A 27700-nucleotide genomic window follows, 5' to 3' on the forward strand; every position below is an offset into this window, starting at 1 on the left:
ACCACCTCCTGCCCTGAACCCTCTGCGGGGCACGCCAACAGCAGCTAATCAGCAGCGGTTCATCTCCAGGAAGGATCAGATAAGGGGCAGCTGGGGAAAATCCCTGTGGGAATTCCATACTACTGCTCCCTCTGAAACCTTCATTGTGCCCAGCAATGCCTGGCTGGGTGCAGCTGGTCATTTCTCCCCGTGGGAGTTCCAGCCTCCTCTTGTCCCCTTCCCTGAGTGGCACAAGGGGCAGGGAGCACCTTCGCCCCAGAGGGAAGCAGGGCTATAAGGGGCCTGTTTCACCGCAAGTGCTGTCTGCAAGGAGATTCAGGCCGGGAGCAGGGAACCGCTGCGGCTGTCGGTGCCAGGGCCAGGAGCCGGTTCCAGGGATGCTGCAAGGGAAGAGCCCTGAGAGATGATGGATGACCTGGAGCAGGGGACCGTCACTGCCAGCCCCCACTGCCCCAGCCCAGCTTGTATCTGGGCCTGTCTGTCCCCTCTATGCTGAACCCCCCCAGCCGAGCCCCAGGCAGGCAGCTTCCCCTCAGGGCCTGCCAGGGGAAAGCCCTTCTGGTGGCCATGCCTTGGCTGCTGCCAGGGCCTGGGCCACCCACCCCTGTCCCACACACACTGCCTTTGTAGAGCATATTCCCCTCTTTCCGTGCCCTACCCCAGCGTGTCCCCCGTGCGCCCCGACATCCAACCTCACCCACCCCGCCCCACAGCCCGACACGACGGCTACCGCTCCCTCCCCGGATCGATGCCGCCCGCCCTCCCCAGCATGGCAGCCCCCGCCTCCGCCACTACCAAGATGGCGGAAGGGTGGGCGGGACCACGCCGCGCTTCCAACCAATGGGAGGAGGAGGGTTCCCCCGGGGGGCAGCCAATGGCGGCGCGGGGCGGGCGGGTTTGTTTGGCGGGAAGGGGGCGGGGGCCGGCGCTATGGCGGGCCCGGGCGGCAGGACATGGCGGGACCTGCTGGGTAGGTCCGGGCTCAGGTGACGCCGGGGCTCCTTTAAGTGAACTCTTGGCCTAGCGGTTCCTGCAGGGACAGCGGAGGGGAAGGAAGGGGTGAATGTCCCCTCTTTGCCCTCATGCACCCCCCGCTCCTCCAGCCTTTGGGGTGCTCTGGGCTTCTGTCAGCCCCTCACCTCAGCCCCTCCTTGCCTGGATGCCCCTGCTTCTCTTAGGAACCCTCTCCCAAAGGCTGATGGCCTTCCTGTGGCCCAGCCATGGCTCCTGTCCCCGGGGTGGGGCTGTCAGGGCAGGCAGGGTTGCTTTGGGCCCAGGGGCCTTTGGAGGCTGATGGCTGACGGTGCCTGGCAGGGCTTTGGCTGCTCGTGGTGAAAGCCGTGGGGCTTCAACTGCAGAGCTGCCCATAGCAAATCATACAGAGACATCCTGTGCTGCCCCTGCCATGCTGCCAGCTAACGAGGGTCTGACCAGGGCCACCTTTAGCCCTGCCAGTGACATGTGCTGAGGTGTCATTGGCGGTGCTGTTGGAGCAAGCTGCGGTTATAACAGAAATCCGAACTTCTCAGCAGGGAGAGCCAGGAAACGAAAAAGCACCTTTGGGAGCGGACCAGAGCTCCGGGATGCAGTTCTGCGCCTTCTGGATCACCATCAGAACCTGAATGACCTCCTTCTGGAGGTAGGAGTGGGCGGTTTGGAGTGTAGTGGTCAAGCTGGGGATCGCGGAAATCCCAGCTGGAGGTGGGATCCAACAGGGCCCTTCCTATGGCAGCTGTAGAATCAGTGTCCTGGGAATGCAGTTTTCATGATAAGTGAAAAGAAAAAACCAGCACTGTAGGAGCAAGCTCAAGTTTAGAGGTCCATGTTGCAGAAATGAGATTTTTTTCCCCTTTATTCCTCTATATTTTATTGTTACGGACTAAAAGTGGTTAAGCATGTTTTGGATTTTGGAGAAAGGGAAATCCAGCACCTTTTTCTTGGGGTCAGAACTGGCTTCTTGTGTATCAGGAGACACTATTGGGTTTTCTCTGAATTACCAACCATTTCTGTCTAATGTGACTGTCTTTATGAAAACCTGTATCATTTGCCTATATAGACGCTTGAGTCAACATTCTGACTTTGCTGTGTTCTACCTACTCCTCGTGTACTGGAGAGAGCTTTTGATTTTGATAAGTTGAATAGATAATTCAAATACTTCCCACAGTTCAGCCACAAGGATGTTTCTTTCTGTACAGAATATTTGCCTTCATAGAAAGAAAAAAGGGAATTTAAGCAGAAAAGGATCCAACATTTTGACATGTTTCATCAAATATTTATGTCAGTGTGGCTTCACAGGAGGGACTTGAAAGACACAAATTCTGTTCCTGGTGCTGCTACTGATCTGTTGGGTGACTGGGTACAAGTAACTTTGACCTGTATCTTCTTTTCTCTGCATAAAATGAAGATAACTGTACACAGGTCTCTTGTAAAGTGCCCTGAAATCTCTGGTTTACCATGACCATGTGGGAACCTGGTGTTAATTTCGCTTCAGTTGCTCCGGCTCCCTGGAACGCCAGGGCTGCTCAGTGTGCTATAGAGTGAATAGGTTTGTAAACGTGTGTAATAGACATCTAAGACTGTTATGTTTTCATTTGGCTTCCAGGTGGGAGATTCAATCAAGGGAGGTGGACAGGGTGGTGTGGAGCACCAGGAAGTATCATCAGAATCATTTATTGGTGAGTGAAAAGGTATCTGTTGGAGGCAGACATGGGAAAGGACTTTTCTTTATGTACTGGATTTCTGCTTGTTAAATGCAATCCCTCATTTACTTTCTTTTCATTGTTCTGGTCTCCCATTTGGCTATTAATTTCTCACTTGTCCAGTGATGACACTGCTGGCAGGGTCTGATCATTAAATACATGATTATTTAAAAGTGTTACTGTTGAGCCTCACAAGACTAAAATACAAAAGTCTGCTTAGCAAAGATATTCCACCTCTGCCCCTGGTTGTTCTGCCCCAGTTTTATGTACAGTAAAGGAACGACACGTGGAAATAAAAATGATTTGCAACAAATGACATCTATGCTGGAAGGAGTTTAAGACTTGTGACTTTTGTCTTCATAGTCACGTTTTCAAACCTTTTTTTCCTCCCATGCTGACAGCTCTCTGTTTTGGCTTTTGTTTAGTCTCTGTTCTGCAGGAGCAGGCCTCCAGACTGGGTGTACCCGCAGCAGTCTTGGCAGCCAAAAATGCTGTTACCGGCATCGAGCGGATCTGCCAGACTTCTGCAAGTCCCTCTCGAGTACCACTGCTGAACATTGACCAGAGAGTAAGGGAAAAGGTTTACATTTAGTTTATCAAGAAAGCAGTAATGTTAGCTTTGACTTTAAACCCAGTTTATCTGTTCTGATAAAGTCACTCAAATACACAGGACCTGAGCAGGCGATTATTCATTTATGTGTCCCATGTGCTCACAGAAGTACGGTGTTTTTCTATACAGGAAGGCAGCTGTTTTTGACAGCCTGGAAATGAAGTTTTTTGTCTGTTGCTAAAGCGCAGCGTTACACAGGTCTCTCTAAGCAGATCCTGTGTTATCACCTCAGCTGTCCCTCAGCCTTCCCTGGCGTGGTTTGGTCTCTCTTATCCATGCTTCCATCTTCTCAGTTTGCGGTGTAGCCAAGCGTGGTGGTGGTCATCCGTACAAAAGCCATGCCATGGCTGCTGGCTCAGGTGACATCTGAGGAGCTGTCAGGTGTCACTGCTGCCAGCCTGGCTGCCTTTAGTTCAGCCTTAAGAGGAAAGGTTTGGGCCTTTTCCATGAATTCTCTCCACCATTCAAGCCTTTAAAATGCAGTAAATGGGGAAAACCAACAAATTGTTTTTCTAAGGATGTATTATTTACAAAGGAAATTGTTTCTGTTTCATTTCTGGGGTGATTCCAGAAGAGGTTGTCTTGCTTGCTTCAAACGGTCAAGGATTTGCTGGCAAAGAATGTGTTCTGTCGCTCACTCTTCTGTCAAGAAATGTGGAAAATGAAGGTAAGAACTCACGGAGAAACGTTGCCTTGTTACAGACCATTTAGACTTGATCTGTGGGATCTGGCAGTGTGTTTTCAATGCTCTTCTCCAGTGAAGACCAGGGATAACTGTTAAATGGACTAGTGAATTGCTGTGATTTCCTTCCACTTTCCCTCGGTGTTTTTTTTGGTGACTGTGCCAATGCTCCTCCCTGATCACAGTTGACTGCAGTCGTGAACTCCTCCTGAGAATGACTGTGGTCTCTCTGATGTTTCAAAAGCATGAACTGAATTATAAATGGTGGTGGTTTTTTTGTTCATTTTGTTTATTTTAAAGCAAGTTCACTAGGAGCTTCCTGGCCTCTGTAGCAGGATTTGCTTTTTTTGAAGAGGACTTAATAGAGGTTTGGAAGTAGGTGAATTATTAAAATTGTGTGGCTGTTTCTGCTGAGAGACTGCCACAAAGGAGGATTGACAGGATCTTGGTGATCAAGCATTGGTTTTTGGGGAGCTAGGAAAGCAGCACTCTCACCTTTCCAAAGGAGATGTCTAACTCTTTCCATTTGTAATGAGCACGGCTGGTCTCGCTGGGAGCCAGCTAGGAAGGGTGATACAGTGCCTGGAGTTACAGCACAGTAATGGGATTAAATTCATCTGAGGTGACTGCGGTTAATAGGAGCTTTGGGGGTATCATTTTCTTTCCTATATAGCTTTGCTGCCTTACTGTTATCAATGAAATATGCTAAGAACTGTCTCCATCACTTGGCGTGTAAATTTGCTGCCTGGGCTAAGCAATCCCGATCGCTCCAGGCAGTGCTGAAGCTCCCAGCTGGCTGTGGGGTGGCTCAGTCCCCCACAATCCCTTTATGTGCTTTGCCAGCAATATTCAGTGTGTCTTTGGTGTTCTGCTTCCCCGCTCTATTTATCTGGGAGTGGTGATAAACCTAAGCGAGCTCACGCAGAAAATGGCTTGAGAGGAATCGGATAGCAGATAACAGGTTGCACTGCCTCACAAATGTGTTGTCTTGATTCCATTTGGGTGGTTTATTTTCTTAAGATAAGTGGTGCTCTAAGGAGAGTTATGGACTTTTTGTGAGCAGGACAGTTTTGGTGGCTCATTGCTCTGGTGGGAAAGAAGGAAGAGGCAGATCTGCCAGGATAAGGAGGCATGCTCTAGTCTCAAATTTCCGACCCTGGGCTGAAAATAGAATCCTGTGTGTTTTGTAGGCCGATTAAGATCTCCTTGTTCTCAGGTAGACACGGAGATCAAGTGCTGCAGTGTAATTGAGATTGTTACAGTAAAGAATTAGGTTGTCGAAGACAAAGTATGTGGGCTAGTCTAGGGTCATGCTACCAGGCAGCTGCTGGTAGCTGCAGAAAGCTTGTGGGGTTCTTCTCCTGAATGGCTTGTGTGCCCCAGACTCCCAAGTACCTCTTCTTTCACGAAGTGTGAATTTTTTGTTTCTGGCTTGGAGCGTTTCTGTCTGGAGGCTGGAACGAGCAGAAATCGCTGCTACACGTTTTTCCCTGCCAGGTGCACCCTGGAGTCCTGTTCTGCTGGCACAGGGCTCTCTCCAGGACACCCTGTTCCTGGCGGGAGCTGGAAGGGATGTTGCAGGGAGGCACGAAGGGCAGCAGTTCCATCTGCACAGCAGCAATGCCTGGTGCTGGGTTTGCTGACGGGGAGCCTGGCGTTGAGGTGCAGGACTGACCCAGGGTGCTGAGTTTTCCTCCGCGTCCATCCGCCTCTCCGCCTGTACAATTGCAGTGTCTCTTTCTGTAGTCTCCTATTGGGAAATGGATTTGAGAGCAGCAAACTCGCTTCACAGAAACTCATAAATAGTGAATAGGCTAATTGATAATTCTCTAATCTATTTCTGGATCTGAATTAACAAGATGTGAAACTTAGTGGTATTACCTGCTTTCTGGGATATCCACTGCTCCTTTGAATATGCAGCATCAGCATTATTTCAGGGGGACAGAGATGGATATATTTATTACTTGACCATGAAAATTTAAAATGGTGATGTATCTACAATCCTAAACTATTCAAAATTTGTAGGAAGGAAAAATCCTATGATCTTTCCTCATCTGATAATTCCTATATTGTAACTTTTAAATTTTAATTCCTTCTGGATAGTTTGAAGAAACACAATTCAGTTTTATTTTGTTATATATAGTTTGCATTAGCCAAATGTTAATGCTAACTGCAAAATGCAGCCTATGACCTAATTGTGACATCTCATTAGGACCCTCCAGTGCTGGAAGCTGCGTGGCACCTGCACAGAGGCAACATCGTTGGACTGGGAGAGCTGCTGGAGAGGTGAGCAGAGGTTTATAGGTTTGCAGATGCATTTAATCTCTTAAAGCCTATTGAAATGTAATCGGGGATTAGTCATGAGTATTCTGGACTACAAATATAGTCAGATGCTGGCAAGTGATCAGATTAGCAGGATTTAAGAAGTTACCCTAGGTTTGAGAGGTTACTCTGGGTTAATTAGCACAGTTTAAGGTGTGATGGCTGGTTGTCTGATGGCTGCTGCGTCAGGGGCAACGTGAAGAGAAACAGTTGGGTGAGAACAGCCGCTGTGGACTATCTTAGGTGATGTTTTATCTCCTGCTTTGTTTCACTGGTGCAGATGGCTGCGTGTGGGCGGTTGCCACACTGCGTGGGAAAGGGCTCGGTAGCCCAGCTCCTTCAATTCTTCTGGCTGTGCCTCCAGATCTGCTTTGGAAACTCTCATTTAGCCTGTAAAAATCAGTGCTCGTCTTGATGAGAGGTCTTGCTTTGCAGAAGCTGCGTGCTTCTGTCTTCACAAAACCTTACACTTCAGTAAGGTTTGGCAGAATAATCTTCAGAGAATAGTTATTCTAAGAATTGATTTTTTTTTTTTTTTTTAATTCCCCCAATACAGAGCTAACAACTAAAACCATTTATCCTTTGTGAAGCTCAGGTTGTTTTCTGATAGTGTCAAGGGAATATTACAGTGATCTTTTAGGCCTTAGATACTGGTTTACTTGTCTGATAATGGGATAGGAAAAAAAGCCTTCAGTGCCCACTGTACTTCAAATTTAAGGAAACCAAAGGGAGAGATTAAGAGCTTAAATATTTTTAAGCATTTTTATACAAGTATCTTAGAAATTGCAACAGAAGTCTTTCTTCTAGTGAACTTTTAAAATGGAAATACTTGAATGTCAGAGATGAGGAAATACTTGAGCACACAATTTCATATGTATTTTTTTCCTTTGGATGTGTTTGTTGTGGAATCTTTTTATAAAGCAAATAAACCTTTCACTGGTCCAAAATGAAAGAAACAAAATGCCATGAATGGGGCAGAGTCCTGCACAGATGGCTCTTCCCTGCATCCAAGAGGATGGTGGAGGAAAAAACCCCAAGTATTACATGAGTAGGAGGGATTGAATTGCGTGTGCTTTTGTTTGTTCTCAGCAACCCGTCGGCCCCGGCAGCGGTGGAGTGGCTGGGCAGCAGCCTGTGTGGCCTCTGTCAGCAGGCGGAATCCTCCTCCGGGGATGTGGAGCTCGCTGGGTGCATTCTCTCAGGCAAGGCGTTGAACTGGGGGCTGCTGGAGCAGGGCCCGGCTGCTGGTCCGCACAGCCTGCTCTGGGGCTCTGCCACTCAAAAGCTCAGAGGTGTAAGAAGAGAGGCCTTGCTTTGCGTTTTCTTACCTTGTTTCAGTGAGGGGAATATGTATTTCTATATTTGGTGAACTTAGCAATTTTTTTTTTCCCTGGAAAGATAATTGGTTTGGAATTTCTATATCCCTTTGAGTTATAGTATCACGAAAAAACTAAGTGCAAGGCGTATGGGGCCAGGGATGATACACTGAGAGCGTGATGCTCCTGCAAAGTGTCTGAGATATTTTGGTCCAGAAATACTTAACAGTTCCATTTTCCCCCTGTCATTTTATTTATGTTGTGGTTTTGTTTAGAAAAAAATCACTACACAATTTGATTGAAGAGCTTTAATCAAACCTTTGGACCAGTGCAATTGGTCAGGTACAACTGTATGAATTCTGCAATGATAGTAGAGACCTGTAAATTCTTCAGCCTTTATAATTCTTTATGTTTTTGTGCTTCTTGCCATTCATTGTTCTAGGGAGTAATTTTACTCCAAGAAAAGGAATGATTCCTGCTGACTGCTGTGTAGTGAATGAGGCTTTTCAGACACGAGTCCTATTGGGAGACTGAGATGGGGAGGAAAAAGAGCCAGTGACCCCTACTGAAAGGGGATGCTGAAACACTAATTCCTTCTTCATTTGCAGACTTTGCGATCGTGTTTCTTCAGAATGGCTTTCAGCAAACTTTGGAGCTGGGAAGGAAGTTGGAATTCAAGAAGGTCCCCTATGTAAGGACAAAATGAACCTATTTACAGACGGTTGTTTAAAAAAGTAGCTCCATTATGTGCCTGCACCTTCCCAAGTATAAGTGAATGTGAGCTTAGAGCAACAAAGAAAGGGTGGTGGTCCAGGTGCTGCAGTGGGTGAGGAGGAAACGGTGAAACCAGAACAAAGACTTTTTTTTCTTTTTAATAGAGAATTTCTCCAATGTGAGTTGTCACAGGCTTTTTAAGCTTCCTTGGTTTCCCCTTGATTGCTCTCTTTTTCCATTTGAATGTGAGACGCTGGTAAGAATGGGAAATGCTTGCCCTTCTGCATATTGTATCTGTTTAACCATAAAGCCTGAGATAAAAGTTAAGCTTTAAATCAAGAGGGACAAAACACTTTCTTTGTGTCAATTTACTTATTCTGCATATAACTGTATCTCTTTTAAACTCTAAATGGTCTTAATTTGTCAATTTTGAACAGATCTGTCGTGCTGTCTTACAGAGGATGTTGACATGTAAGTGTTTTTGTGATTTGTAGCTTTGTGCAGTCAGTGCCGTGTTTCCCTTGCTCATTGCTAAGTCTCTAAGCAGAAATCCTTTGCCTGGGATGCTTTTCCTCTGTTGTGCATAATACTTATTTCACTGATTTTAATGTGCCTCTGCTTTCCCCTTCGCTCTTGTAAAGTGAGCGTCTTCTAATGCTGCAGATAATTTCTTGCCTTTTATGCCAGTTCATTCTGGTGCTCCCAGCTGCAACATCAGGTTGATGTCTGAGCTGATTTTTAACAAGGTTGGTTGGAAGCAATCCAGTCTGTTGTAGCACAGAGGTTAAACCAGGAGAATTTTTTTTTCTGCTTAGTAAATTAAACCTTGAATTTACAATGTTATGTGCAAGTAAGCTATTTTGCTGATTGGTGGTTTGGATTTTCAGACTACTATTTTATGAAACTACTTTTTTTTTATGCTGAGCAAAGATATCTAATGTACGAGTGTAGTCTTTAACTGGCCAATCTTGAGGAACTGTTGCGTGGACAATGGGCCTGTTGTGGCCTGGGCAGTCCTGGTGGTGCTGCTGCTGGCAGCTCAAGCCTGGCACTGCCTGATTTGCGTTGCAAATCCCCGTGCAGAAAGACTAAACACACACGGGGGTTATGTTTGCCTTGTGTCCCAGATGATCTTCAGGGTAAGTTGCTGTATCCGCGTTACAGCAGAGGAAGCGCTCGCTTACACCTCCTCACGTGCCCCGCACCGGCGTATTAATATAATCTACCTGCGTGGCTGCCGTTGCTTCCCTGTCGTCTCAGTGACAGCTCTTTGCCACTTTTCTCGCTGGCGTGTTGCTGCAGAGGTTAGTGCTGTTCCTCTGCTGTGAAGCGACTGAGAACCAGGACATGCCACCAGGACTGTACCGTCTCTTCTGCGTCCCTCCCGACGGGCGCTGCCAGCCCCATCCCTTACCCCACGTCTCGCAGGGAGCCCTGTCTATAGGCTGAGGTGCCTCGCAGACCTTGCGGAGTGGTTCTAAAAAGGGAAAGCTGCAAGAGAAGTGCTTTATTATTTAATATGTATGAGTCCTGTATCAGGTGGCACTTTAACAGTGTCGGTACTTGAAAAAATAACCCTTATAAACACAGGACTCGGGGGATTTTTGGAGGAAGAGAAGCAGGCTGCTGGCAGCCAGGCGGGAGTCTGTGCTAACCTGCTCTTGGTTTGACCTTCACGCTTGTGCAGCCTGTGCTGCCGCAGACTGATTTGCAGGCTGTGTGTCTGAAAATGTATTAAATGAGTTTTATAATAAGATATTTTTGTTAGTGTATACTTCTGGGTCACCTTTGAGGGGTTTTACTTAACTAATCCCCTGTTTTGAAGAACATGAGGATTCTTTATGTAAAATAATTCACAATTAATGAAGACCTTCGCAGAAGGATGGGCTGAATAGCATGGGAGCACTGTGCTTCGTAGTAATGATCTGGCTATATTGAACTCCTGTGCCTGAGGATAAGTAGAGTTTATCTCCTTTTCTCTCTTCTCCCCTACTTAACCTTAAAAGTATTCCTCAGCAGAGGTGGAGAGTATTACACATTAACTCTGTCGACTGCTTTGCAAAAAGCATGTGAGGGACTGAGGGACGTCTGTTTTGCTGCCCCAGCTCAGTAAATTTCCTTTTCAGGGTGTTTCACTAATAAACAAAACAAACTCTTTTAACTGTTAAAAGAGGAGGCTTTTAAAGGTTGTATGGGACAAGAAACAGGAAAAACTGCTGCTGCAGTGGGCTGTAAACCAAAGGGTTTCTCAGTATGTGGGCTTTGAGTGGCGTCGGCTGACGGTGAAGGCAACGTGCTGTGCAAGCTGCCAACCTGTTTGACCTCTACCGGTCATTTTGGGGCAGACTTAGATTTTGAAGGAATTTCTGCGAAGCAAATGTGTAACATCAAGCCCCAATGCTGTTATACACGTGTGGCACTCAGCAGCAGTGTGCTCTTTGTTTGGGGAGGGCAGTTAAGATTATGGTTCCCAAGGGTTGTTAATGCAGAGCTTGCTTGTGCAAATCCCTGCCTCCAAACAGACCTCTCGTGCAGCTTTGCAGTGTTCACGCTCGCAGATGCACGGCATGGTTAGGATTGGGTTTGGAAATTGAATACTAATTTATGTGCATTTTTAGATGGCTTAATTATTGGTACATTCTTGGGAAGGCTTTTAAATTTGTTCAAGGTTAGTGTTAATAGTTCTTGAGTCTGTGTCACTTCTGAAAAAAATTTTGTAAGAATTTAATGCTACTGAATGGCTTCTGTACATTTCCCTAATGGGTTCACCTTTTCAAAGAAGCACAAATTGCTTGTTCCAGTTGGTTCCTGTGTTGTTTAGTGTTGCAATTCCATCCATTTCCATTTCTCTCATTGCCTTTCTGTGTCTCTGCTTTGGGGTACAGGGGTGCTTGATGCTGTTGGTAAAGAGAAGCAGGAAGATGTTTCCACGTTGCAAGCTATGAGGTTCTGGTAAGAAAAGCTATTCCCCCGAGTAATGTCAGGAGGAGTTTTTTATCCACTGTTACACTTCTTACCGGAACAGGATGAGTGTTTCCCACACCGTGTTACTTATGTTTAATATTCTCCTCGCTAATGAAATATGTGCAAGTGAAAAAAATAAGTGTTGGGTAAGAAAGGTGTTCTGTCAGGGCTGGAACCAATCTTGGAGCATCTTCTTGGCATGTGGTGAGTTTCTCCCATCAAATTTTCTCACTCTGCTTTTTACGCACAGAAACACCTGGAAGGTGCGATCATCTCCTCTAATTCCTGCTTCCAAACACATTTTGTCTAACAACTTCATACATGTCAAGCCAGTCCTGCCCTGTGCAGGGCTATACATTTGACTCAAGTTTGTAAATCTGATAATATTGAGTAACCAATAGATTTTTTTAAAATAGATAGAAAAAAGTACATATTTTTGGCAATTTGATAAGAGAGATGCAGAAGAAAAATGAGTCATTCACCCTAATCAGTACCTGGTTGATCATACTTCCTGTGTGTTGCTTCTGAATATTTCCTTGTTGTTTGTAGGCTGAATGTGTTCAATGCGTCAGTTTATAAAAGTGCGGTTCATCCGGATTCCTTGCAGCAGTTCTTCAGACACACCCTGACCGAGGTTCTTACCTACAACCCATTGTTGAAAGGTAGGGATAGGCGGGGAGGAGTGACTGTCTCCAGGGTGTGTTACTGCGGTGTGTCCGGAGCTCTGTCCCACCCAGGCCTCGCTGAATGGAGTCCACCTGGAGGACCCAGAGCCAGAGAAGCTGCCCGACTCCCCAGCTCTTTCCCAGGGGCTGTAAAAGCAGGCTGCCAGATCAGACAAAAAAAAAAAAGTTCACCTGGGCTTTAGAGGGCTGTAGTTCAGGAGAAAACTTTTAAGTGGAAAATCAGTGCTTTCAAACAGAGCTTCAGCCAATGTCTCATGAACAGAAATTTGGAGTAATGTGTAATAGCAGCCTTTATGGAGCAGATGTGGGAGAGCTCTGGCCTCTGGGAGTAGCTCTGGCTGAAGGATAAAATGGGTGGGAGAGATGGAACTGCAGAGAAGCTAAAATAGTCTGGTCCCTGTGTGTTTGGGTTTAAGCAGAAGACATGGCCTTTCTCTGCTGACTGGGTGTTTCTTTTGGTAGGTTAGAGATAAAGGCAGGAAGACTTCTAATCCGTGATTGGTAGTTGTGAAGCTTGATGTTTTTAGGAAGAAATATGTTTGGGCTACAAAATCTCTGGTAAAATCACCCTGAGCTGGGATCGGGAGCTGCTTACCTGTTGTGTGGGAGAGCTGTGTCCTTGCTGGCTTCCAGTTGAAAGAGGTGATTGAGGAAACAGACGATTCCTTGCTGGTTCCCTTTGCAGGCATTATGTTGGCCTGGGAATGTGGGATCTCAAGAACAGCTTTGAGATGACAGTGCTGTAGTGAAATGGCACAGTCCTTGTTGCCACAGCTTGTGTTCCAAAGGCTAATGAAAAAGAAAGGATTTCAGCAGGCAGTTTTTAACATATCTGGCTGTCAAAGCCAAAGGGAAATCTTGTGTGCTTAAGTTATGTGTTTTGGGTGTATTTTAAAGTCTGTTGCTGAAGAGTAAACTTTTCTTTTTCTGGGTACAGTGTCTGATGCCATCCATATGCAGAAAGAGTGGAGCTTTACAAGAACTTGTTCGCTGCTCACTACCTTGTATCGCAAAGTATGTCTTCCTGGTTTCACAAAGAGAACTTTACTATGTTGGATTTTTATTGATTGAAATATCTGAAATTAGATTAGTTAAAAATGGTACGTTCCAGTTGCAGAATCGTAACCAGCTGCCAAGAATTGTAGGCAGGATGCAGCGTGAAGAAAAAAGTAGTACAGGGACTTCTGTGCAAAGCTCTTAATGAGAACAAAGATTGTAACTAAGGATGTGAGTTTTCACTGTTACAGAATATGACATGACTTCTGAAAGAATTGGAATATTACCATTTATTTTAGCCAATGTGAGTTCCAAGCCGGAATGATGTCTGGCCCTGGAAAGCTGATGCAAGTGGTGCATGCAGAATAGCATTTTCAAAACTCATGCAGAAGACGTGTTAATCTTGACACTGTGTTTTGCGCTTATGGGTGGCTGTATGTCATGGCTAAAATGATTTGCTATCGCTCCTCCAGCTGTTCGTGGCATTCAGTGCAAAGGAGTCGATCTGCCAGCTGCAGCAGGTCCTGGAGACTCACGAGGTGAACTGGCAGCATGTTCTCTCCTGTGTTTCCACGCTGGTCGTCTGTCAGGCTGAGGCTGAGCAGCTCTTCAAGGGTAAGTCGGTGTTGGCAGGCCTGCGAGCTCATGTGCGCTTGTTGCTTCTCAGGTACCGAAGAGGGAAACCACGCCGACTGGTGCAGCAGCACAGTTGTTTGTATTTGCTGTTTTGAGATTCCTGCATGGAAAAGAACAGCAGAAAATCTGCTTTTCCGTTCAGACATTCCACGTCAGTGGTGACATGAATGCCAGGCATTGTGCCTGATGCTTCTCAAACTTAGTGTACAGCAAAGAGCTGTTGTTTGATAATTACCTTCATTATTAATTGGAGTAGTGATTACTGAAGCCTGGTTCTTCTATCTCGCCTTTGCTAGCAGATCTTGTTTGTTAGAGTTCCTTACTGATTATCTCATTGCTGGGCTCCCTGCAATTCTTGCAGGTTGAAATCCTAGAGTAGTTGACCATTGCAAGTGCATGAAAAAATATAAGCGAGTCCCAAAGGTTCCCCAAGCTGCAATACACACCCTTCTTTGTGTGGCAGATGTTTTATCACAGATTTTTTTTCTCATTTACTGTAGAAAATTACAGTACAATTGTCAAGAGCAAAGTTTGAGGTTATTGTTTTATGTTTCTAGATCTACTGAGCCATCTCCTGATAAAGGCCTTTGAGAATTACGATATGGAAAATATGATCACTGCATTCCTGATAGCTCGTCAGGCTGCTCTGGAGGGCCCTGCTGTGTTCATGCCTTACTCTGAATGGTTTAAGGTAAGTCTAAATGAAGCCTGACTGGTAATCTTTTTAAGTATGAGAAACCCGTGCATAAGGAATGTCCTGCTGCACAGCGAAAGCCTAATTTCAGACAGGATACCCAGGAATTAGAGAGGAGCTGGGGGGAAGAAAGAGTAACAGAGGATTGTGTTGGTATTCGGAATGATTTAATATTTATTACTGCCTTTGTGTCTGCAAAGAATATATTTATTTGGCTTTCTCTGGTCTTCCCTTCTTTCATCTTTTAAGTCCATCTTGCCTTCTCTAGTTATTTGTCAGGAATGCAGACGTGTAATTCCTGTTACAATCATAATCTTGGATGTATTTCAGTATCTTGATAACCAGCACTGTTGTTATTGCATAAGTTGTGGGTTATTGCAGATGAAGCATTCCTGTTTCCTGGATGTTTGCATGCAGCCATAATTGCTGTGTTTGACCCTATAGATAATTGGTCGTTAGCTTTTAGTTGTAAACATGTAGGTATTTTAGGTATGCAAATCTCCACATAATTTAAACCTGCAGATTCCTTTGTATGACTTTACAAATCCAAGCTCAGCCTTTGCTGATAGTGTTCAAGTTGTATCAGAAGGTAACCTAGTTCCTCAGACTGGCTTATTTTCCTTATAATGCCCAGATAAAGCTGTGTAGAAACTGTCAGATTTGTGGTTCCTTCATGAATCTCAATCCTTTGGTGTTGCCTTGTTTAACTCCCCTTAAGTGTTCTCATGGTAGCACATCAGAACGAACTTTGAGCATCCCTGGCAGGCTATCTGGAAAGAAACTTATAGAAGTCTCTACGGAAGTTTTCTTTAAACTTTCTCTGGAGACTTTTCTCCAGAAAGATTCCCTTGACAGGAAACAGATATCTGTAATGCATGTCTGGGATCTGCGTGCCGAGTTTAGTGTAGTGCTGGGATGGGGGTTTTCTCCACGCTGAAAGGCTGTGTTGTTATTTTCCCCGTTTCAGGCTTCCTTTGGGAACACTGGTGGTCACCACGGGAGCAGTAAAAAAGCTCTGGTCTTCCTCTTTGAGTTCTTGTCAGAACTAGTGCCCTTTGAAGCAGCGCCCTACTTGAAGGTGAGAAGATGCTGATAGAGATGGTTTTCCGAAGGCCGATACAGAACTTCTCCAAAGAGAATGTCCTTTTGCCTTTGACTAGGTTGAGGTTGTTGTTACTATTGTTACTATAGTAATTACATGATGTGTCTTTGACTAGGTTCAGCTTATCGTTAATGTTGTTATAGTAATTGCATTACTTCTGATACCTTATTTCAGGGAGAAAAGGTTTTGAATAACAAAGCACAAGATTCTTTTATTTACTTTACAAGAAGAATTCCTTTCATGAAATTAAGTTTAAGCACTCCAGTGATTTTTTGTTTGGTTGTTGTTTTTGGGAAAAATTGCCTGTTGATGTCTATGAAAATAGCTTATCTTAAAACAAGCAATAACATCTTCTTTGAGAAATATTTGAGGTAAATGACTGTAAACATTAGCCACAATTTTACCCTGACTTCCTGGAAAAAATGGCAAATCTTGGTTTTGAATTTCACATTTCAGGTTCATATAATGTACCCACCTTTTGTGCCAGCAAAACATCGATCTATTCTCTTGGAGTACATCACTCTGGCTAAAACCAGACTGGCCGACCTCAAGGTTAGTAAAAATCATCTCTTTGAAAAGAGTTCTTCCTGGATCTGTCAAAACTCTAGCTGTATTTTTTTGACCGTGTGCATCTCTCTGTAACCTCTCACAGGTTGCTATAGAAGATATGGGGCTCTATGAAGACTTGTCTTCCACCGATGAATCCGTGCAGGTACTGCTGGGCTGTCCGTCGATTTTTCTCATCGGTCCTGACCCTTTTCCTCTGGAAAAAAGCTTAAGTTATCCACCTGTCTGCCACTCCTACCACATTTGAGCATGCTGCCAAATCTTCTCCAGCTTTAAGACAGAGGGGTTAGTGGCCATAAACATGCAGACTCTTCCCAGATTTCATGAAAACCAGACTTACACAGGGGACAAACAGGCTGTGATGAGTGTTCCGTGATGAGGCTGCAGAGGAACTCTGTAATTAGCCAGCCAGCTACTGGCCAAGTAGCACCTACGTTAGCCACTCAGTCAGCAGCTGCTGTTTGAAGCAGGAAAGTGCTGGCTGCCTCTTGCCCATCTATAGATGTATATAGAAAATATATATTTACATATATAATAATATATATTATAGAAAATATATGTATACGTATCTATATAGATGTATATAGAAAATAAATGGAGGATTCTGTGGGGGAGGATTTAAGGGACAAAGGGAGATCTCATGGTGTTGTATGGTGTGGGGATGTAGAGCGCAGGTTTGGAGGAACTGGGGCTGCGTTAGCTCTGCTGATGGACCAGCATGTTACAATGGTGACGCTTCCGTTAATGGATTTGCTCCCAGGGATTTGGTCGCATAGGAAAGCGTTTTATATATATCTTCATTCTTTTCAGTACAGCATGTCTCTATTTGGTGTTGTGTTCAAAGCGTGCCTATTTCAAGGAGATTTGGGTAGGGACTCTGCAGCCTGCAGTTTCACACGGTGGTTCAGGATGAGTTTTGGGTAACAACAGTAATTGATAAGGAAGCATTGGGCTCTGATGCTCCTTCCTGTATATTAATCATGAGTATGGCAGTCCAGAGGACCTTGTCTGTACAGTCAGCCAACTGGAATATGTGAAATACAGGCTGGTGACGGGGTAGTTGCATGTACTGCAATGAAATCTAGTCCTATGATGAACTGAAAGTTGCGAGTGAAGATTTCATTTAATTTCTTCTGAGTTTGATCTGTTTGTCCATTGAGAAACTGGCCCGGGTTGTTGCAGTCTTAATATGTCTTATGGCTTGAACAAGAGAAGCCTGGAGCGGGAATTCCTCTGCCTGGGGTATAGCAGCACAAGCTGGAAGTGAAGATTACGGGTCTTAATTCCAAACGTACGAACTAAAATACAATAACAATAAGCCAAATTGAGAACAGAAGAGATACTGTTCCCATGGGGGACAACTGAATAAACAATGTGATGTTAAGCAGGAGGACCTGCTGCAGTTGCTGTAGGAGGTGTGTACAGAAGTCCAGGAACCTTTGGGCTGTCCCAGAAGAGCTGTTATAAATAACAGCCTTATCGAGGCAGGCTGATGGTTTGGGCCCTGTTTCTCCATCCTGCAGTTTTAGTCTGCGTATCAGGTAGTTCTTGTTATTCAATTGCCTTCCTTCAGTCACTTGCCTTCACAGCGCAGACAACTGTTACTAACCCTGAAAGAACAAGCAGGGAAGATTGTCGTTGTCCTTGATTTCTCACAACATCTTTCTCTCCTTGTTACTTGCGTGAGCCAGCCCCAGGGCCAGGCACTTCGTGACGTTGAAAAGGCCCTTCAGATATTTGAAAACACAAGGAAGATCCCAACATCTGTGATAGAAGCCAGGTACTGTGTGCTTCTCAAGTCTTCCCATTTTTAGCTATAATAATAATAAAAGACAAATCCAAATCAAAATAACAAAACAAGGAAAATTGAGGATGTGAGCAAAGGAGGTTTTGGGAAGTTCTTCCTGTATTATCCACTTCCTCAGTAGTCATCTAAATAGAGGCTATTTGTGCAGAGTGAAAAGGCATATGCACACCTGCAAGAGAAGTCCACAATTGTTATAATAAATAAAAAGCAAAATTACAGAAATGAATAACCGTTGGCTAATCTGAGCTTGACTTGGCTGTGGTTATTCATGTTTCCATTAATATTTCTTATTTGCAGGAGCCAAATTAATTCTTGAGGTAATGAAATGGCACTTTGCATCTTTGGCATCATTAATATTTTGTTATATTTCTTTTCCCTCTCAGTATTTTCAGGCGACCATATTATACTTCCTGGTTTCTTCCTGCTTTGCTCAGACCACGTGTGGTTAGTATTTGTTTTCTTTTATTTTTTTTTTCTTTTTTTGATCCTCCCATTGAGATGCATGTTTGTAGACAGGTAATTTGCACCTAACCTGCCTGTTTTTCTTTTGCAGCTCCCTAAAACCCCAGATGTGCGCATGACCTTTATCGATTCCTTAAAGAGGTATGGAGACTCCCTGGTGTTATTTTCTGTGCTTCTGGACTTTCTCTTCAGAACATTTGACTTTAGGTCAGATTATGGGAGGTGCTGACACCTTGTTTACAAAACGCTGAGCGTTGGCTAACCCTTGGCAGGACTTCCTGGCCAGGCTTCTGGCTTGCAGGTTGCTGGATGGGTTATCTGTATAGCTTACCTATACAGATAGCTTATCTGCATTGGTGAATATCTTCTGTTCTGTAATTAGTCCTCTAACCACTCTAAAACCATTATCTAGAAGTCATCCAGTGCAGCCCTTTGACTGCAGGCCAGGTATATTTTTATGCAAACTTTGGACGATGCTGCTGAATACAAAATTTCACTGGGAAGATGAGCCCCACTGTGAAAAGCTTCCCTCCCTTTGGCAGAGGGGATGAGAGAAGGGGAAGATGAAACTTTAATGTGTGTTAGTACTTTATGAGCCATTCTTAAGGGACACCAGGAGAATGTCCCAGGAGAACACAGCCCCTCTTGGAACTCCAGCTTGTCCTGTATGCATGTTTAAAAGCGCTTTTCTGCATTGCAGAAACAGCTTTATTTTAAATCCAGAAATTCCTCTGTAATCTATCATGAAGAAAAAGTGTTCGCAACAGTGCCTGCAAATGAGGCATTTGGTCCTGCCTTGACATTCCAGTCTGACTGTAAAAGACGGGATCATTTTTTAAAATTAAAGTTGTAAGAGAAGCAGATGAGTTCTAGGGAGCCTCATGTAATGCGTTTTCAGCATTGAGTGTCTGCCCAGCAAGTGTTGGAGGTCAAACTTTGATCTCCATCACATTAGTGTTTTAGATGTGTGGATACTGCATTTCACATAACTTAAACTCTTATATGATCTTAAACGCATACTATATATGAAATAGGTATTAATGCATGCATTAATAATATATATAGTATTGTTTTGTGTAGTGTGTTACACATGTATAATACTTGCTGTGAAAGCCTTGGATATAAATTTCTGGCCTTCGTGTCAGGTGATTAAAAAATGCTTCAGATACTCTGTATGCTTTGGAGCTTCTGTAATTACATTTCATAGCGTAGCTGTTGTTTATGCTTATATTTAATAAAGCTGAAGTTTGAATGTGGTTATGTGGTATAATAAATGCCTTTTTTTTTTTTTTAATTATAGAGCTGATAAAATACCCTCAAACTTGTACTCTACGTATATACAAGCCTGTTGTGCTATGAAAGAGAAAATGCTACAAGGTAAAAAATACATTTACTTATGGATCAGTTTGAAGAAAAGTTAGTATTTCCATTAATGCCCTCCTGAATTGAAAATTTTCAAAAAGCTACAGCTGTTTAGGTCTTTTATCTGTCTGTAAATATGTGTAAATTCTTTATGTCTTACTGAGGTATTGAATAGTTACTCTCATGATGACTTTCTCTGCCTTTCCTGCTCGGGTGGGATTTTTGCAGTCCGTGGAGAGCTGTGTGCTGTGCTGAGGCTGCAGATGATGCCTGAGCAAGCTGATTTAATTCTGGCTCGGAGACATCTCCGTGAATCAGCATTTGCAGCTCGAATGACTTCTCAGCTCCAGCGAGCCCGGGGTGTCAACCTGCTGTGCTGATCCCTGGCGTAGTGGTGCTTGTCCTGCCTGAACTCACCGTCGTCCCCTTTTAAGCCTGGATGACTGTGGGTGACTGGGATGTGGGGAAGCAGGAGGGGCTGGGAAGGGAGCCAGCCTTGAAGGGATTGCAGCGCATCGTTTACATGCGCTTGGGTGGGAGGCCCTGCTAATTTCAGGTCCTATCGCTGTAGCCACATGGCTGGTGCAGTGTGTGTCAGCGTAATAGGTATTTAATGAGCTCTCCTATCTCTTCCAGCAAGTGGGTGTTTCAAACGCATCTTAAAATGGGCAACGTCCTCACCACAGGTTTATACGAAACGAGAAGGTCAGGCTGGTGAGCAGAGATCACCCCTAGAGTGTGGTGGGGATAAGTGTGCTCCGTGTACAGAGACGAATCTGTAATTGACTCCCACTTGGGGCACTTTGGGCGTTTTGAAGCTTTCTGGAGACGCTGTAGCTGAGCGGCCTGACAAAGCGGTCCCAGGGAACCACAGATGTGCAGCAGCCTGGCTGCCGAGGTTGTCCTGGCAACCGGCAGGGATGAAGGATCCCCGGGGTCGGCAGCATCCCAATGGGCAACCGGAGCTCTGCAGGAGTCCTTGAATTGCCAGTGACCTCTAGTGGCACAGCCTGAGCCCTGTCCCTGCGTCCTCATCGGTCTGATCTGCGTCCCTTGCGTCCTATCCCATCCCCTTCATCCCAATCCATCCCTGGGGCTCTTGCAGAGACTGGATTTAGGGCAGGATTGAGCTTTGGTCAGCTCTAAGCCTGCCCTGTTCCTTAGTGCTCACTCTTGCACATAAAGGTGACTCAGCAGTCTCCTAACACCTTGTTGCTTTACAGTGTGCTTATAACAACTACTAATTTTCACCTTTCTTATTTACCTCTTTTCTTCATGGTTGAGTTATTTCTGGCCCACGTACAAGATGCTGTTCCTGTAACAAACTGCATGGGTGGTTTTTGAGGCTGTGCTGTGGCAGCTTGTTGCTGGTGGCACTCTTTCTAGTGGTAAAAGGAATTTCCTTTTATTTCTTCTTCTAAACAAAAAACAGAATAGAGTAACGCATAACATCTGGAGACATTGCGTGGTGCTGGGCTAGAGGATGATGTCGTATTCACGCTGTAGTGTCTGTTTCTGTATTTTGAAATTGGTTCCAGTCTTTTGGGGACTGCAGATGTTTCTGCGAGGAGCAGAGAGCTAAATCAAGTAGGAAGAAAACTCTGAAAGGAGAACTCTTTTTGCCTCTTGTCTCTAAAAACTCAATTAATTTCTGCAACTGGGAATAAACTCATAAATGATTTATCAAATAGTAAATTTTGAATGTAAAAAAACAAAGCTGCATATGTGGCAGATGGACAGTTTGGGGATCTGTTGTAGTTTATAGAAAAGCAAATAGTGCTTTTACAGAAAATGTATGTTGATATTTGCTGAGTGTGTTTTATGAACTGATGTAATGCACAAAGGTGAGGATAACGTGTTGCATTTCTCCCTTGTCTAGATGAATCAAAAGTAGAGACCAGCCATTCCCAAGAGCCTGTTGAGCAGCTGAAGGCTGATCTGGCTGCACTGAGGATGCTGATTGTGGACCAGGCAAAATATGAAGGTATACAGGAAGGCAAATTATAACTGACTTTTACAAAAGCTGCATTAATAAAAAGTGGCTAATGCTCACCAAAGCAACAGCTGTAGTTACTTGCCACTGGTACCTGAAGCTGGTAACCTTTCAGACCTGTATAATCCTTCCAGCTATGAAACTATATGTATATTTTTAACGTCTGATTTATTTTTCATGCTTGAACTTCAGGTCTGTGTCTTTGTGACAATTGCTTGGTACCACACTGATCTTTGCTGAGATGGGCAGCCCCATTCCTGGGGTTCACCTGGTGACTTGGGCCCCATTTTGAGGCTGTTTTCCCTTCTGGTGTGAAAAACTATTCATTATGTGTGTTGGTAATAGTAGTGGGGAAAAAATAATGCTTCTTCTAAAAGGAAGATGTTGATAATTGTGTTCCAGCTAACGTTTTTTTGCTCATTAAAGCTTTTCATAACATACTTTGGGCTCTGATCAGTTAGAGTATATATTTCACTTGTTCTTCTTCCTGTTATGTGGAGTTGTAAATCTTTCATGCCTTCTGTCCTGCTTCTCCTCCCGTTACCTTCCTGCAGATGTGCCAGCACAGATTGCAGTGATTTCTGACAGACTGGAAAGCGTCTTGGGTCACAGCAGTGATGAGAATGAAGCTGCTACTTTGAATTCTCCAATCCAAGTTGACGTTTCTGCCCCCAGGCTGGCACCCTGCCATCAGAGTGTGAGTACCATCTGGCTCGGGGTGAGGAACGAGGGGGCTGGGTAGGTAAAAATGCATCTGGACAGTATGCGTGAAAGGTTGCTTTGTCTGTGGAAAGCAGGAAATACATTCTCCTTTTGTCTGCCTTGTGCACAGACTATTCATGTGTTTTAACCTCCCGGAAGTTGTTGGATGTCAGGTGGTGAGATCTAGAGATATATTCTATCAGGGTAATCCTGTGATGAGCTAGGCTTTCTTCACCTTGTCTAGATGTTTGTTGTGTGCTGGGATCATTCCTGGGCTGTTACGGGCTTAACTTTCCATCTCTTCTTAGTGCCAGTGGATTAATATGACTGGGGAACTTCACTAACCAATCTGTCTCCTTGTTTTAATGCTGGGAAACATAAAATATACACAGCACAAAACTAGATCAAGGTATCCAGGCTGACAAGTAGGAATTAGCAGTGTGTCTCTTATTCCAGGTTGTTGATCTCCTGCTGACATCATTCTGCCAAAACCTAATAGCTGCTTCCTATTTTAACCCTCCCGTCAGGTAAGAAGCAAGTAAAAAAGTAGGGAAATCTAAACGGGCTAGCATGCTAGAATTCCACCACTTGTCAAGGGGCGAGGAGGGACTTCTGGTTGTTCATACCCTCTGTGCCAGGCTGGCAATTGCAGCCTGCTTTATTCTGAGTTTCTGTAATCTAAGAACTAATGTGCTTTGATGTATATGTGTAAATAAAACATGTCTCTCCTCTGTTGTTACTGATCTCTTCAAAAAAGGTGGCGTTTGTCTCCGCTTTGCGCTCTGTGCCAACGTGTTAAGACTTTTCACAAATACTATGTGCTCAGGTTGGCATTTTCAGCTCAATGGTGGCGGATGGGGAATGAAGCAAATTCTTTTTCTCCAGGAATTACATGCGGGCTGGCATTAGAGATCAGGAGAGGACAATGCTTGTCTTTTCACAGCGAGCACTGATGTGTCTTTGGGGTGTCTTTTTGGCACGTTCAGTGCTTTTGGCACATTCAGCCTTAAGCCCTAATGCCATATCTAATATGAGCTGAGTGAGGCATAATGTCTAACGCTGCAGGCACAGGAAGAGCAGCACGATACACCTTCTCTCTACCTCCTTTCCCCTCTTCCCCCTGGAAGTGGCTCTGTCTGATTCTGGCCTGTGTGAGGAGGGAGAGGTAGCCCTCCTCCACCACCGGAAGGACTCTATTAATGCCATCTCCTTCATGATGCAACAGAATTCTGTAAATGTAATGGTTAATGTTTCAGTGGAAAATCTCCTTGGAAAAAACCCATGTACTTACAAGCTGCCTGTGATCCCAGCTGCTGAGTGTACTGAGCTGGGTGGCTGCCTCTCTGAAGTGCAGCGTGCTTTGGCAACCAGTGCATCTTTTCCTCTCTTTTACACTGTTTTGCCCTGGAGCAGATGAATCTGTGTTGAAAAGCTATACAGAAAAGTGGCTGTGATAAACAAGAGTGTCCCAGGAAATCGTTTCTCAGTCCAGCTCACCATCTTTTTCTGTCAGCTGGGTGGGAAAGTCCCTCCCTCCCTTCCTCTGTTTTGCAACAGAACCTTGTCATGTTAATTCCTTTCTGCTCTTGCTTTGCTTTTTGATCCCATTTATTGCTCTGCCTCTGTTTACCTTGTGCTGTCTGTCTGAATAAAGCTGTCTGTGCCCCAGGCAGCTTCTTCCTCTTCTTGTCCACTCAGAGCTCCTCTTTGACTAGATATGATAAAGTATTTAAGGCAGGGCACTGGTGGAGTTCTAGGGGTCCTCTGTTCAGATACTCCATAAATTACACTTCCTTTGAGCCTGCAAATGGAATGATAATTGTCCTGTATTTACAGACAAGTGTGGCTCAGGTTCACTGTGCTTAAGCATTTTTAAATACCTTTTCCTGTATTGGAGATAAAAAGTAGTACTAAAATGAGCATGTGGCTTTTACCTTCTGCAGGCAAGGACCATGTCTCTCCTTGTTTGTGAAGATGATGTGTGGACACAAGAATCTCTTACCTGCCCTTCTGGGCAGGCTCTGCCAGCTTATTTATCATCAGGTTAGTTTTCCAACCACAAATCCTATGGTTATAGTGTGCTAAAGGCTATCCTAGCTCCATTTCCTGAGCTGTGGGGCATGTACCTGTCTGGATTGCACTGTGGAAGGACCTCAGGCTTCCAAAAAGCCCCCACTTAATATCAGACAGGTAATACAGGCTTGCTCTCAGGAATGTGAGCTAAATGTTTTCCTACAGACCTGCTACTGTAGTAGGTTAATGCATTCTGAGACGTATTTTAACAGAAGCTAAAATAAGCAAGTTTATGAACAGAGTGAAAAGAAAATAGTAGAATGCTTAATTCGCAAGCTTCCATGTTGAATATTTCAGTTGTACACCCTTTTTAAAAATAAAGTAAGACCTCCAAGCCTGGGATGCAGCAGTGCATGGTTTTCTTTTAAAGAACTGTTGGTTTTATTTCCTTTACCCCGTGATATTGCAAGGGTGAAATTAAAAGACTGATAGACTAGATTAGCTATCATAGAAGCTAAAAAGCTTTGAGAGTCTCAAATTCTGGGCTGAATTTACAGCTTGTTGCTTCAAGTTACTGTGTTACAAAAACATACAAATTTTGCTGCAGATTGACCAAAGATTTTCATTTACATTTTCAAGGGAGGAAGAAAATGTTTGATGTAACTGATGTCTCTAATCTGCTAAATTGATATCGCTGCACTAATTTGTCAATGGGCAGAAGCAATGTTCTACTCTTTGATTAATTCTGATTTTTTTTTTTCTGAGAAAGGATGTTTTATTACAAATGAAATGTCTCTCTCTCTTCAGTTCTTTACCTGTGTTTGCCTTGCAGGGTCCTTCCCTAAATGATGCTCACATCTTAGGACTAGCAGCTTTTGTGATCCACTTAAGTGAATCCAGAGCTTTAATTCCTGAAGTGGAAGCCAATTTTGGGATTTCTCAGCCTGTTCCTGAAAAAGTCCTTTCTGTTTCTGAGTACTGGAATTCCTTGCTCGTGTGCAGGACAGAAGAGTCGTTTGCCTTCTGCATGAGGTGAGATCGTGCGTCCACCACGTCCTTGCTTCCCCGGGTGATGGGTTTAGGTTTGCCACAGGAGAGCTGCTGGTAAAGCTCCCGTGTTCCTGCTGAGTATTTCCAGAGCATCTGTAGATGTTTGTGCTGCGCAGAGGCACTACACAGAAACAGGCTGGTGGTGGTCCCGTGTGGAATAGCATCCTGATGATAGTGCTGCCTGCTGGAGGAAGGACTGACTGGATGCTGTCAAAGGTTCTAGTTTAGTCTCTGGTTCTGAAATTTGTGCCATTAACGTACTTGAGGTTGGAAGCGCATAAATAGAAGTGGTCCCAAAAGCAAATTGGTTTGGGACATGTTGGTTAAAAGCATTTTTAACACTCGGTCTTTGTTTTGACTTTGGATTTTTGATGAGTGGGAAAAGATAAGATTGAACCAACCAGATAATGGAGTTCTTTCTTCTTCTCTGTCAGGTTTTGCACTGCAGCAGCATCTTATCTTATGTGCAAGTTTCCAGCCTGTTCTCATGAAGATTTGTGTGCCTTGCTTCCTTCTAGCCTTGTTAAAAAGGTAAAAGGAAAAAAGTTTTGCTATTATTTAGGAGAAAGATCAGCTCAGTTCAATTTCCCATTGCAGACTTCTGTGCAACTATAGCTTGTACAAAGAAAACTATATAAAAATGCATCTTTGTACCCTCCCATCTTACCCTCTTGTGTATTTGCTTGTTTGGCAGCTTCACACAACCAGAGGTTGCACTGGGCCTTTTTTTTTTGTGGTGGAAATGTGCAGGGTTTTTATGTCTTTGTTTTAGCTGCAGTACATTGTGCCACGGCTGTGCTTGGAAGCTCGTGGAATCCTGTGCGAGGAGGGTAATACTGACCTAATCTGGAGTTACCCCTCGTGCCCCTCTCTAAACTACAAAAGAGCCAGTCTCTGTTTATGGAAGCAAGCACGCTTTCAAGAGCTCTTGAAGGAAAAAGCATTCCAGGTATAAATCTTTTCCATGACTTAAGTTCACACTGTAACTCTCATTTTTCAGATCTGCCTTTTGCAATATCCTTATTGGTGATAAAAAGCCTCTTGTAAAAACTTAATGCCTGGAAGGTTGGTCTGACAGTTGGAAGATGTCACGTGTGCCAGGTTATGTGCTTGATGTTATTTGTAGATTTCAACAGTGATGATAAGGTAGAAATAGAAAACTAGAGGTAAAGCTTTTGTGTCCTATTTATTGCAAAAGTGGAAAGCAAGGTATACCATATCAGTAAGAAAATGATCAGGACCTATAGAGAGAAAAGACCTGTCCGTAACCTTAGCTTCCCACTGTGTGTGGTCTATGAAGTGATGGTGAGTCAACTGAAAATACTCGCTCACTTTTTTTGGAGCTTTGTCTAAATGTCAATGTTCTCCTCAACCACCTGTGTAGCTTGGTTTGTTTGGCTCTGCCTCGCTATGAAGCGGGTTTACATCTCAGATATTCTCTTTATACCATCCGTGCGATGGATCTGATTTCTTTCACAGGATTTCTTTTTTTAACATAGTTCATATGAAACCAGTTTGTCTTTGTGCAGAGGAGTTTGTCATGTTACTAGAATGACTCTCTGTGCTTGGCTAGCTTGATGTACAGGGCTAAAATACCTTTGTGTTATAACCTTTCTTTGATGCTTATACCAGTCTGTCTGATTATGGTCCTTTGTTCATCTTAGTATTTGTTTCTAATAACATACATTCATTCTGGTATCTAGACTTTAAGAAGAAGAGCGTGTTTGGAAATGTCAAAGGGCTGTGTGTGCTTGTATGTGAGAGATGCTTTATAGGCTTGCTTTCAGTAATTTTTGAATGCCAGCGGGGTTTTAGATTAGATTTCTTGCAAGGGAAACAGTACAGGAACTTCTTTGGGTTGATGTCTCCGTTTCATATCTCTTAATCTGCATGGGATTGTGTCTGGGTGCGGGCGAAGGTGGGTTTTATGTGGGGAAGAAGGTGGTTGTTCTGCACGAGTCACTTGCCTTGCTGGTCTGCCCTCTTACCGAAAGCGTAGCTTTTCCCAGTTGTCTTTCAGAGAGTGGCTGCTGCTGGAGCTGGAAGTGTACCCTGAGAAGGATATTCTCTCTGCTTCAGAAAGGTAAGTGCAGAGGGGCTCTGTCAGAAAGGGAATAGTTCCAGAATCATTCCCACCTAAATTAGGAAAAAGCATTGAAGATCAGGAAGTTAACAACAAAAGTAAATAAACAAGCTGCTGTAGGACACCAATGCCTGTCGACTACTACGGTTTGTCCAGAGTTCAAGCAGTGCTAGAATGAGGCGTGTGTTTTAACTTAAGGAAGTTCACCAAGATAACCTCTGGCCTGTGTGTGCAGTCCTT

General features: G+C 44.2%; 1 protein-coding gene across 2 annotated transcripts in view; it reads left to right on the forward strand.

The window, feature by feature from the left end:
• The first annotated feature begins 930 nt into the window (after nucleotides 1–930).
• The window catches only part of FANCA (FA complementation group A), a 37530-nt gene continuing 10760 nt past the window's right edge, over nucleotides 931–27700 (forward strand). The window contains exons 1-29 of one of the 2 annotated variants that reach the window (XM_074157958.1): nucleotides 931–970; nucleotides 1530–1639; nucleotides 2603–2675; nucleotides 3125–3267; nucleotides 3881–3976; nucleotides 6204–6277; nucleotides 7403–7515; nucleotides 8238–8320; nucleotides 8781–8814; nucleotides 11229–11295; nucleotides 11857–11969; nucleotides 12931–13007; nucleotides 13463–13604; nucleotides 14183–14316; nucleotides 15287–15397; nucleotides 15878–15973; nucleotides 16074–16133; nucleotides 17680–17768; nucleotides 18179–18239; nucleotides 18349–18398; nucleotides 19558–19634; nucleotides 21499–21603; nucleotides 22167–22309; nucleotides 22771–22841; nucleotides 24258–24357; nucleotides 25160–25359; nucleotides 25812–25908; nucleotides 26150–26326; nucleotides 27387–27460. In XM_074157958.1, the coding sequence (XP_074014059.1) occupies nucleotides 931–970; nucleotides 1530–1639; nucleotides 2603–2675; nucleotides 3125–3267; nucleotides 3881–3976; nucleotides 6204–6277; nucleotides 7403–7515; nucleotides 8238–8320; nucleotides 8781–8814; nucleotides 11229–11295; nucleotides 11857–11969; nucleotides 12931–13007; nucleotides 13463–13604; nucleotides 14183–14316; nucleotides 15287–15397; nucleotides 15878–15973; nucleotides 16074–16133; nucleotides 17680–17768; nucleotides 18179–18239; nucleotides 18349–18398; nucleotides 19558–19634; nucleotides 21499–21603; nucleotides 22167–22309; nucleotides 22771–22841; nucleotides 24258–24357; nucleotides 25160–25359; nucleotides 25812–25908; nucleotides 26150–26326; nucleotides 27387–27460 (2810 nt within the window). The remainder of the gene's footprint in view (nucleotides 971–1529; nucleotides 1640–2602; nucleotides 2676–3124; nucleotides 3268–3880; nucleotides 3977–6203; nucleotides 6278–7402; nucleotides 7516–8237; nucleotides 8321–8780; nucleotides 8815–11228; nucleotides 11296–11856; nucleotides 11970–12930; nucleotides 13008–13462; nucleotides 13605–14182; nucleotides 14317–15286; nucleotides 15398–15877; nucleotides 15974–16073; nucleotides 16134–17679; nucleotides 17769–18178; nucleotides 18240–18348; nucleotides 18399–19557; nucleotides 19635–21498; nucleotides 21604–22166; nucleotides 22310–22770; nucleotides 22842–24257; nucleotides 24358–25159; nucleotides 25360–25811; nucleotides 25909–26149; nucleotides 26327–27386; nucleotides 27461–27700) is intronic. The other variant, XM_074157959.1, reaches the window with a different exon arrangement.

The sequence above is a fragment of the Numenius arquata genome, chromosome 13, assembly GCF_964106895.1.
Source record: "Numenius arquata chromosome 13, bNumArq3.hap1.1, whole genome shotgun sequence".
Taxonomy (NCBI): domain Eukaryota; kingdom Metazoa; phylum Chordata; class Aves; order Charadriiformes; family Scolopacidae; genus Numenius; species Numenius arquata.